Below are 12,637 nucleotides of genomic sequence, written 5' to 3' on the forward strand. Positions count from 1 at the left end.
TGTGGAAACTAATAGATTTTTTTAGAATTCCTAGAATGGAAAGTTTAAAAGAACAGCATTTATTTGATATAGAAATCTTTAGTAACATTATAAATGTATTTTCTGTCACTTTTGATCAATTGAATGCATCTTTGATAAATAAAAGTAATAATTTCTTTTTATTAAAGTACTGCCGCCAAACGTTTGAATGATCGTGAAATTTTGTAACCTTCATACAAGTAAACATGTAAAAATCAATGGCTTACTAAAAAAAAGGAGAAAAAAAAATAGATCAACATCAATGCAGGTTAATTGACTTAACTTTCAACTGATCCAAAATTCAGTATGATAAAAGGAATGCTTGGACACTTACATGCCACCGCTTCAATGGGGATTTTGATGGATTACCGCATAAACGCATTCCGAGACCAGGTGAGACTGTCAGTACATTAAGACACTCTCACTACATCTCTGTCCCTCAGGCTATCTAGCAGCAGGACACACCAGGCTATGGAGAAAGCACCGCCACGGCCATTAATCATTCCACCAGCGTGACCTGGAAAGCCAGCGACCCTTGTCACTTTCTCCAAGGTCCAGTGCTCAAGCTACCTGAGCAACAGTGATTTACAATGAGTAGGACAGTGTCCCGATACAGGCTTCCAATAGGGGCTCAACATCGGCTAAGAAAACAACAGCTGTCAAAGGGTGTAAGAACGAGTTGGATTTTCTTGCTGCTGTTAGCATGAGAGCTGTAAAGCTGTTCCCCCAAAGTGTCCGGCTTGATTTGCTCAAGCTCCGCTTCAATTAGACAATCACATCAAGGCAGAATGACTGAACACACGGAGGGCAATCCATCCGTCCAAACAACCGATCACAACACAGGAATCAATTAGCGTGGTGCAAACGAGACAATTTTACACACAGCAGGAAAGGATTCTATGGCTAAAATGGAGCTTTTAATCTACCGTTTCATAAGAAGTAGCTGAACCTTTCAGAAAGATGATGAATAAATTAATTTTGGATTATCGGTGCTTGTGGCATGACTAACAGTATGATTAGGATCGTATTTCATAGGAACTAGCCCTTCTGGGAAATGGTATTACAACACAGGCTTTTCAGAAGAGTTTAGTGAACCTGCATTTCCATTTTCAAAATTATTCCCATCTCAAACACAAGTTCCAAAGTTTCACAATTAGGATATGGAATAATTCAAACATTATAGAGCTGCTTGCTGCAACAAGCACTTCTGTAGGTTGTAAAAAGCTGAACTTGAAGGTATTTGAGTGTTGGACTACAACTTTTTTAAAGAATTAAAATCTGAAGAAGGGGTAATACTTCAAAGTGTCTCCTGCTATATGATGAATTTAAGAAAATATATTTCATTTTTAAGTGACATCTTTTTCTCCAAATCAACTGACAAACTATTCAACTCTCCAGTTCAGTTTCTCTTCCAGAGTTTGAAATTAATGCATTTCAGTTACCAAATTCATAAAACATTATTAAGAATAAAATTCGTATTAATTGCAAATTTCATCTCATTTTCTCTTAGAATAAAGCTAAGAGTATTTTATATTCCCAAAAACATTTTTAAAAAAAAGTTATTTCTACTTAAAAATGTTCCAAAAACAAAACTTAAGAATAAATTGAATTCCTGATAAGAATGGGCCTCATTCACCAATATCTTCCTAAGAATTGTCTTAACTTTGTACTTAATAAACTTCCTAAGAAAAGTCTACGTCGGATTCATGACATGTTCTTAAACAACAGAATTGTTCGCTCATGTGTTCTTAGGATTGATGGATCCCATTCTTTACTATGATTTTTTTTCAACAAATGATCAGAAATTTGTATTACAGTAAAATACTATCAGTGTAAATGACTGTAGAATTAAATAAAATGCAGTAACCAATTATTTGGAGCAAACTGGCATCACTCAAATGTGCATAAGAGTGCTCTTGAGTGTGCGTAGATTTTGTTCTTAGCTAAGAACAAATCCAAGATAAGAAAACATCAGTGAATGTCAGAATCTCCGTAAAAAGTGAGTAAGTGGGGTTTAAGAACACATTTCTTCGTAAGAACGGTTGGTGAATGAGGCCCATTGTTCTTAAAATCATCGTAACTAACCTCTTAAAATAAACGTTTTACCTTTTATTTCTTAGGTAAAAAAGTTAGGATAACCTCCAACTTATCTTAAATCCCCCAAAGGAAAGATCTTTAATAAATGTATTGGGTTGTTTCAAATACTAAGCATTACAACAAAACACTAGCTACATTCAGTATAATGCGTATTACTATTACTAGTGATGTGCACAAGTACTCTGAAGTGACACTATATTATGTAAACAGTAATCGGTCAATAATCAAGTCAGTTGCGACAAAAATGGTGCGCTCCTAGTATGATTATTACGGTAATCTGAACTGCACTTTAGAATAACTTCTTAGAAATTATCTTAAGAAATTTCTTAACTTCTGTCCCCAGATGTATAACCACTACTCTACCATACATGAAGTTAACAGATATGAAAAAAGATGGAGTCTTAATACAGCTCAGAGACTTTGGAGCCAGGAGCTGTTATTAAGTTGGCAAAGAAAGTTCGAATTCAGCTTGCAACATTTCTCTACACTGTTCCCCATTACTTTCCTGTCATCTCTTAACTATTATTGTCAACTATTATATTAGATCTACTATTTATTTGCATTTCTAACTGTCTCAAACAGAGGTGTCCACACCTGCTCCTGGAGGGCCACTGTCCTGCCGTTTAACAGGGGCTTAGCTCAAACAGTAGAGTGATGGCGCTCACAACGCCAAAGTCATGGGTTCGATTCCCAGGGAAAGCAAGAACTAATGTAAATGTGTACCTTGAAATAAACTGTAAGTCGCTTTGTATAAAAGCGTCTGCCAAAATGCATAAATGTAAATGTAACTCCAGCCCTCATTAAACACCTGAAACCAGCTAATCGAGGTCTTTAGACTCACTAGAAACTTCCAGGCAAGTGTGTTGGAGCTGGTAGGAGGTTGGCCCTCCAGGAGCAGGATTACACACCCCTGGTCTCAAGCCTTGTATCACACTATGTATGGCTTTGTGAAGGATGCATTTAACCAACCTTTTTAAAGTTGCTCTGCTTGCTGGTGCCTTTCTCAGCATTCTCATTATGTAGGATGTCTAGAGGGGTTTCTCGGTCCTTTAGCTTTAATGACTCAATCTCAGTCTTCAGTTCATTCAGCTGCTCCTGAAGGTGTTTGCTCTTCTCCAAATATTCGACCCTGCCAAAGAGGACAGGCATATAATGAAACAAAGCTGATCTCCTGGTTTTCATGTCTTAAGGCCTATTAACACCCAATTTTAAGCATGAAAAACTCCTCCACACAAGTGAAATATCATACTGAGATGATGTGCATTTTGAGGAAACCGGATACGTTTTTCAAGATTCTTTGATGAATAGAAAGCTCAAAATAACAGCATTTATTTAGACATAATTTGTTTTGTAACATTGTAAATGTCTTTATTGTGCATCCTTGCTGGATAAAACTATTAATTTACTGCTCCCAAATTTTTGAATGATAGTGTATTTTATCCACTGAGAACAGGCATAGATTTTTAAGAAGATTATCTTTCAGATCATGATAAATTGGACAATCAATATTTTTTAAGAATAACAGCACCCCATTCTCATAAATCACCTTCTTATTGACTGCCAACCTGAAAGTCATTGGTCATTCTAGTTGAATTGTCTAAACAAACAAGTAGGGAATTTTATCACATCAAATGCTAATCCACTACTCAGTTGAGCATCAGCAGAGAGGACAAACTCCGGTTCAATTGATGTAACTGGTTCAAAAGATGTGGACAGCTGTGACACCAGCAGAAAGACTGTGATCAGGATGGACTGCTGCCTGAAATGGGCTGTACTCACTTCTCCTTTTCGATCTCCATGGACAGACGTTTCATGTCAGTGTCTTTGAAGTCAAAACTCAGGTTCTCCATGCTGAAGTTGAAGTTAGTGCCATCAGGAGGAAGAGCATTGGCAGACAACGGCACAGGCTAAGCAGTGAACGAGAGAAAGAGGAAGAAGAAAAAAAACACATTCAAATGAGCTGAGTTGCTATATAAAAGAACAAGTGTACACATAATAATTAAACAATATCACACAAGCAGGAGTGCTGTACCAAACATATCAGTATCAAAATACTAATGCTTCTTAACAGCTTTCCAAAGCGGAACAGGACATTCAACAAGAAAAAAATATTGTTATATATATATATATAGGCCCTGCAGCATATGAAAGACTGCAGTTTCATATTGAAATAAGGGTCAGTTTTTTGACTGGTCAATTAAATGATCAGTGTGGCGACTAGGAAATCAAGCACCTACTGTAGTATGAGCTTCAAAAAACTGCCTTCATTTGCCTCAGGCAGGATGGCGTACCTAAGCAAAGTCAAGCTCAGGTTTGCCTTAGCTACCTATAGTTGGATTTTGTCAAAAGACCAAAGGACGCTTCAGGGTAAAAGAAAAATACACTACAAAATTCTCAGTTAAGACATCATGACCCGGAGATAGCAGCAAAGCTCTAAAATGCCTCCTGGATTTTTAAGTGGTCAAACAGACACAGCTAACGTTAGCCACCCGTAGGAAGAGCTAATGTTTCAAATGATACGCTGACCTCCAGTCACCCCTTAACTCACTGTGCATGTAAAATGTGCGGAAATGAGCCGCCCGTGGGATTTTCAAGAGTATCCACAAAGAGCAGAAGAGCTCAGTTCCCAAGTGCTTAGACCAATAATTAGGAAACTCATTGTAATAGCCCTGAAATGCAATTTCTAGGTAGAAAAACGTCCTCTCTGGGGACATTTGTGTAGAAAAAAAATCTGACCTCAATTATATCCATTACTTACATTCAAGGCTTAGGACAATCCCTCATTTGTCGTGCATTTGAATCAGATATGAAGTGCACTCAGTCATCATGTGCATTTGAACCAGGTGGATATTCGCAATGCATTTAATGGAGGTATTCAAGTTAACTGCAGTCTCTTGCTTTCAGTTTCCCTTAAAATAGCCAGACATTTAAACCCATTTGTAATCCAATTCTGAAAAGCATTACAGCCGAGCCACACTATTCCCGGTACCCTATATGGCTACCTAACCATTTTTTAAGTTGGACAGCTTAATATGAATATAAATAGTAATTCTTGATTGCATTAGGGTGGTTATTACGAGGCTAAAAGACTCTTGAATGTTTCCCTGGATGAGAAGGGAAAGTTTTTCTGCAAGTAATGGAATGGCTGTCTGGTGCAACTTTTATTTAAACAAATTATCTTGACATTGACAAATGGCCAAGAGGCTAAATCAGACCAGCGTAAAAACGGTGCAGAGTTTAAACCCTTTTTCTCTTCGAGATCAAATCGAACTGGCTTCGGACACCAGGCTGATTAAGAATGACAAGCGTTGATGTAACGTCATCGGTGGAGACGTTGGAGAACGCAGTGGGGGAGCGCTTTGGTGAGGAATGGGGGATTACCAAGTACGGCGATTTGCTGGTGATCTCCAGTAGTTTGTTTTTTGCTTTGCGCTCCGATTCTCTAGCCTCCTGCAGGTCCTGTTTCAGCTGGTCGGCCTCCTTCGCCCTGCGGAGAATAAATACATGGGGTTACTCACTCAAGGTTTGAACCCTTTGAAGTGGACACAGTACTGGGATCTCCAAAGCACAAATTCAGCTGGAAATTGTCAAATGGATGCTCAGATCAGCAGAAAATTTAGACTTTCACAGGCACCGAATAAAACCGCTATCACAGCATGCACACCAACAGAGTGCCACATACTAAGTAAAGGCCCAGTAAATGGCTTTGAGAATGGCCATCAGCATAGACCCAGCTGTGAGAGGAAGATCTAGGTGGTCTATAATAGCACATGTTCACATTCTGAGTGACTATATAACAGCAGATGATAGATTATAGGTGTAACTTGCTTTTAGCCAATGCTTCTAATCCACACTGATTTTTAATAGACTTTAGTGTAAGAATAAACAGACTTTAGCTGAAAATAAATATATATATATATATATATATATATATATATATATATATATGCTCTTTCTGTGCAATATTTTTTTAAGTAATATATAGTATTGTAGCATTTATTAACTCTTTCCCAAGTTGCCAGCCAGCGCCACCATTTTTTATCATATTCACAAAACTTTCATGGCCCCAAGAATATTTTGTTTAATGAAAGTGTAAACAGTCAATATATACAAAAACAAAACAAAAAAACATATTCTAGCTTTATTCATTATTTTTTTTATAAAAAAAAAAAATCTAACATGTTTTATTTTGTTTTGAGCTATTGTTATTTGTATTACTTAGTTTATGATGTATAATTTTTAATTTATTTCAGTTTAGTAAATTTTGTATTTTCACTCAACATTTATAATTTTAGTCTTAAGTTTTTCCATCTAATATTTGTTATTTATTTCAGCTTTATTTCAATTAATTAAAACAATTTTCAATAGTTCACAATTTTATATTTTCAGAAAAGAATAAGGAAAATGGTACTCGGCTATTCAAAAGAGTTTAGAAAACATGACATTTAAAAAAAAAAGCTTTTAAAACACAATTAAAATGTCTTTTATCATTTAACCATTGGTACACCACTAAATATGTGTTACTTAAAATAACATCATGAAAAGCAGTCATCTGATGAAAGAATATCCAAATATTTATGCTGAGCATGCATGTGTGTGATATTACCTCCTTTCGGACTCTTCTGCCATCTCGAGTGCAATCATCTCAGCTTCTAGCATCTTCTGTTCCATGAGTCTCTTCTCCTCCTCAGAGCGAATAGCTGTCAACTTTATAGAGAATTATTCAGAGCATGATCAGTCATCAATGGTCCAAAAACGGATCTTCTATGTGCAGCTGATGTGTTGATGTAAATGCTCACTAACCTTAATACGCTGCATCTCCTGTTCAGCCTCGGCGGCTTTCTGAGCCAACAGCTTGGCCTCCTCCTCAGCGATTTGTGCCTTCTCCGCCAACAGATCTGCGGTCTCCTCCGAACACAACTGAAAACAGAGAGACCGCACACTTTGCACAGATGCACATAGGTAATTTTGCTTCATTTGATTCCCTTCTTGATGAACGGCATTAGACGGTTAAGTTCAGCATTTTACTCCAATGCAGAATTATTATAAAAAAATCAATCTGAATTATTCTATATAAATTTACCTTTTGCTGTTTAAACAATTCCACACAATTTATGTGGAACAACTCACAAAAAAATGTTACATAAAGCTCAGTCCAACACATTTACATCATTTGCTTCACAGAAAATGTGTCACTAGGTTAGTCTTTTCTTCCCTAAATATATCTCTCAAAACAGATCTACTTTTGGCAAGGAAAGTGAAAAAACCTCATCAATATTTGAGAGAGCGAGAGAAAGAAAACTCAGGACTGGCTAAGGATAAGAAACTATCGGATTAAAAATAATAAGACCTATGCTATTCTGAGCTCTCTGTAATTTGAATTAGCGTTATGCTGAGCACGGATAGTGAACTATTAAGAGAAATGCACATATCAGTGTTACTCACACTGATATCAGTTTTAAAGCAACTAAGACACATTTCTTTTGTTTGCAAGAACCAAAATACCCTGAGAATGTGCACTGAACATTGAGTCTTAAAATGCCGCGTGAAAGGATAAAGAAATATAGCCTTAGAAATATTATTATATGCAATAATAAATTAAATGTACTAATATTTAGGTCGGATGGTCCCAAAAAACTAAAGTGAATGCAAATTGAACATTGGGCTTAGACTTTAAAGTGGCCAAAAAAACATCTGTAAATGTTCAGACTTCTGTTTAGAATATTACTTTTAACTGATTGCTATGAATTTTGCAATACATTTTAAAATAATCATTATCATTATTATTTAAATAATAAAAATACATTTTATTTAACAATTTTCAATTTTTTAATTATTTAACAATAATAACTATTATTATAGTACTGGTACTTATTTACTTATGTACCAAGTACTTATGATATTTAGGTTAATCATTGATAATCAAAATATGATACTTAGGTTAATTATGATTGGTGGATCATTGATAATCAAAATATGTCACTACCAAGACAGAAAAAACACCACCAAATTTTTTGGTGAAAAAGTGACTCACTAAACCAAAACTTCACTATAAAAAAAAGCAGTATGAGGCTCACACACGTGGGTTTAGAACAAATATAGATACCGAGGTGCTCTAGCAAGCACTGAAATTATTAGAGAAAGTATATATTTAGTGTGGGTGATGTTTTAGTTTCTCACCAGTGCTTCATTGGCCATGTGAGCTTCGTCCTGTAACTGAATCAGTCTCCTCTCCAGTTCATCACGAGCTCTTTCTGCCTCCTCACGCAATTGTTTCTCTCTCTCCAGCCTCTGCCGTTCCATCTACAGAGAGGTGCAAAAAGCTCATCCATATTTCACCAGGATTGCAGCGTTGCTAAATGGGTCTAGTGGATCACAAATCCAGCACCTGGTTAAAGGTGCCTGAAGGTGCAATGCACATGGTGACCATGAAGTCTTAAGATTAACTAGCAAGGGAGGGAGGGATTTGGCTGACACTTGCCAAGCTCTCTAAAGCAAGATGACTGTTTTCCAAAATTGTAATAACTTATAGGAATATTTATACTCATACACATTTTGGGGTTAGTAACACCGTGCCCTAACCAGAAGTTACGATAATATTCTGGCGACAACCAATTTGTCTGTCCACACCGGATGTGACGTGACAAAATCCATCATAAATCACAGCCAATCAGAAGAGCGTGTGGGTGGGCGCTCTCTGCAAGTTCATAAATGTGAATTACCCATTGTTGCTTTCAGTATGGATATAAAGAGCACACAACATATTAAAACTTACATTAGACACTTTTAACATTAAAATAAAGCAAGCAAGCATGCTACTTTATTTATATAGCACATTTTCAAACAACAGACGTTGCCCCAAAATGCAACGTCTGAGATTATCAGTACATGACATTATCTTTGTCATATTTTCTTCTGTATGTTGTTGTTGTTCCAGCCATGATTTTGCAGAAATAGAAACCGTTTCTAAAATAGAATCATCACGGCTGGTTAAGACACTATATAAGACTTATTTTTAAAGAAATTTCTAATAAATTACTATTATTCAGCAAGTATGAAATAAATTGATCAAAAGTGACAGTATAAACGTTTACACCTCAGTTTTACCACCTGCAACTGTGACTATTCTATTTTAGAAGTGGTTTCTATTTCTGTGACGTCAGGCTGGAACAACAGCATACAAAGTATGCTCATGATAATCTCAGGTACTGTTTATGTGCCTTATTTAATCTTAAAAGCATCTAATGTGAGTTTGAATATAATTTTGCGGGACCTTCATAGCCATACTGAAAGAAAATGCATCACGGTTTCCACAAAAATATTTGTTTATAACCGTTATAACTGTTTTCAAAATTGATTATACGAAATGTTTCTTGAGCAACTCAGCATATAGGAAGATTTCTGAAGGATCATGTGACACTGAAGACTGGAGTAATGATGCTGAAAATTCAGCTTTGCAACACAGAAATAAATTACATTTTAAAATATATTCAAATAGAAAAGAGTAATTTTAAATTGTAATAATATTTCACAATATTACTTGTTGTACTGTACTTTTGATCAAATAAGTGCAGCCTTGTTGAGCAAAAGACACTTTACAAAAACAATATAAATTCTTTCCAACCCCAAATTTTTGAATGGCAGTAATGTAAAAAAGGCCACCATCAAGGCTATGAAAAATGTACATGCATGCTGGTTTCTCTAATATACTGAAATTCTTTTTCATCTGCAACTAGCTACATTGCTGGAGAAAGAAATATTTAATCAGTGTACACATTAACTTTTTGTACTTATCTTTATTACTCTTTTATACTTTATATATATTTTTTTATATTATCCATTTGTTTTTTTAATTTTCTTTCCTTTCAACTTTCTTATTTTGCTTTTCTCTTTTTATCCCTTAAGACTCAAACTTATTAAAAATCAGAGCCCAGAAAACAGCTTGCTTTCATTTATTTGTTTAGCATAAAAACAAACAAGATTCTCTACGTGTTGCTGTTAATCATCTTTTCCCCGACCTGTTTGCGTGCTTTCTCTTCTCTAGCCTGCATCTTCATCTGCTGGACTTCCAACGAATCAACTCTGCGTCTCCTTATGAAGAGATCATGATTTCCGATGCACAGCTGAAGAATCTTTAAACACAAAAATTAAAAGCTTAGTATACCCTTTAAAAAAAAGTAAATTCTGTTATCTTTCACCCTAATGTCATTCCAAACCTGTATGACTTTCTTTAACAAATATAATTTCAGTCCATGTCTCACAAATGCCATCACATATATTCCAAGTCTTCAAGCCATATCAGTTATAAGTTGTAAAGACCATTTAATGAGGTTTCTGTCAAATACGATTGACAATTAGCAAACAGTTTGGATTGGCGGTATGGTTCCGTTCTGGGCGAGAACACCCTGCGCATTCATGCAGCCTAGCATGGATCAGAGCAGGGAGAGCAGCAATACCCCTTGGGGTAAACAGAACAGAACCAACATGAATGTATGCAGATATAATTAATTCAAGATTTTAAAGTACAACATAATTCGAGGAGAATCAGAATGCCAAATCCTGACTGGGCGAGAGGAGGAGCTGGGGATGGAGGAGGGTAATTCGCTCCTGAGAAATGCGATAGCTGCTGATAATACTGAAGGAGCTTATACATACAGTTATAGGCGTCGTATTCCTATAGGTAGATGTGGATCAGCTGATGCGTGAGCTTGACTAACGTGACCTGCCAGAACTGACACTACGCTTGATTTTTATATGGTCATTGTCTTGAACTACTTACATAGGATTAATGACATAAATGCATTAAACATTCAATATTTTGCCTTCGAGATTAGATCTTTAACCACCTTGCCACACCATAGTGGATTTGTGAAGAGCAAACAACTTATCTCTGCATTCACATCATGAAATACTCACCAGTTTATTGACTTTGAGTTTTGAGGAGTTGAATTTGAAGACATCTGCCCTCTTATCCAAGGGCTTAATGGCAAACTGAAGAGACAGTTACAGAAATGAGTGCACCAACAGCATTAAACCACTCTTAGCGTAGAGCAGGTTGGATAAAGCATGAATTGCTCCTAAAATAAGTACCTCTTTGTCGCTGTAGGAGATGTTTCTGATCTCATTCCAGGGAAAAGAAATTTTGGGCGTCAGTCTGTTATCCGGGTCATAAATGTGGAGGCCCAAAGCGTCAACACCCAGCAGTAAGCTAGTACCCTTTTTATTCTTAAAGAGAAGATATTAAAAAGACATACATTTATTTTACAATCATGATCTCACCGCCACAGCTTTTCAAAGTAATATTTCAAACAAAAAGGCAGAAATAATTATTCTACTGTAAGTTTCAAGCAGGGTAGACACCAAAGGAAGTGGGAGATGATGCAAGTTAAAGGTGATTAGGTCAACAATAATAAAAGGTTTGTTTATAACAAGCAAAGGTATACAATAATAAAAGTGTTTGGCTGTAAATGCTTTAGCCGTCGGAAATAAGCTCAGATTGTTACTGTCGTACAGCAGCGAAAGCATTTCTTACCCTAATGGAAAAGTAATTGACCCCATACATCTCCAGATCCTGAGCTATTTTTAAATACTCCATCTCGGCTTCATCTCTGCAGCACACAATAACATACAAAAACGTGGGAGGGAGAGAGAAAGAAAAAGAGAAAGGGAGAGAGAATAAATTAGACACAAAATAAAATATTCCACCGCAGGGCTTTAATGAGACTCAACTAACTTGTAGTGCAGAAACTAGAGGTCACGCAGTATGTCTTACAGTAACTGATAATGCCAATAAACACAAACACACACATACTCACCATAAACCCACCAATTAAATATTATACTAAATAAATATCATGCTAAAAATCGGATTCTTTAGTACTAAAAATAACTAGATGTTTAGTACCACCTTCATGTTCTTGCGAGTCTGCAGGGAACATGCCTCATCAAACCGCACTTACCGAGAGCAAGAAGTAAAGAATGAGAGAGGAGCCGCTCGCATAGAATGGGTTTGTGCGTTCAAAAACAGCCAGGCGTAGTGCAACCGAAAGCAAGGGTTTTAAAATGATCTACCGTACTTCTTTTAAAGATGGCCGTCTTAAAGGGTTAGTTTACCCAAAAATGAAAAAAATTCTCATGAATTACTCACCCCTCATGTCGAACTTTGAAACTAAGATCTTTTTGATGAAATCTGAGAGCTTTCTGTCCCTCCATTGACAGCTACGCAACTGACACTTTGACGCTTTAAGGCCATAAAGAGATCGTAAAACTAATACAGTACATATGAATTAAGCGGTTTAGTCCAAAATTTCTGAAGAGACTCGATCGCTTTACATGATGAACAGATTGAATTTATGTCTTTTTGGAGATGGTCCGAAATAAAAGCGAAGGAGAAATATTTAAAGTTTTCCTCCATGATATTGTTGTCATGACATCCAGTGAGCGTATGAAGTTTGACGTAATCGGGCGACACTTCACCGCAGTGAGCGTTGAGGATGTCAGTTTAAGGGGGAAAAAAGTGGAC

At 36.3% G+C, this 12,637-nt stretch overlaps 1 protein-coding gene across 3 annotated transcripts in view; it reads right to left on the reverse strand.

Annotated features, from left to right (window-relative positions):
• nf2a (NF2, moesin-ezrin-radixin like (MERLIN) tumor suppressor a) overlaps positions 1-12,637 on the reverse strand; it is a 39,838-nt gene that overhangs the window by 3,138 nt on the left and 24,063 nt on the right. For all 3 annotated transcript variants that reach the window (XM_079606240.1, XM_079606241.1, XM_079606242.1), the window contains 10 exons: positions 11,648-11,723; positions 11,206-11,340; positions 11,032-11,106; positions 10,134-10,247; positions 8,296-8,418; positions 6,919-7,035; positions 6,722-6,822; positions 5,497-5,602; positions 3,895-4,022; positions 3,085-3,244 (listed from right to left, as the gene is read on the reverse strand). In XM_079606240.1, the coding sequence (XP_079462366.1) occupies positions 3,085-3,244; positions 3,895-4,022; positions 5,497-5,602; positions 6,722-6,822; positions 6,919-7,035; positions 8,296-8,418; positions 10,134-10,247; positions 11,032-11,106; positions 11,206-11,340; positions 11,648-11,723 (1,135 nt within the window). The remainder of the gene's footprint in view (positions 1-3,084; positions 3,245-3,894; positions 4,023-5,496; positions 5,603-6,721; positions 6,823-6,918; positions 7,036-8,295; positions 8,419-10,133; positions 10,248-11,031; positions 11,107-11,205; positions 11,341-11,647; positions 11,724-12,637) is intronic.

This window comes from Phoxinus phoxinus (assembly GCF_949152265.1).
Source record: "Phoxinus phoxinus genome assembly, chromosome: 3".
Lineage (NCBI taxonomy): Eukaryota > Metazoa > Chordata > Actinopteri > Cypriniformes > Leuciscidae > Phoxinus > Phoxinus phoxinus.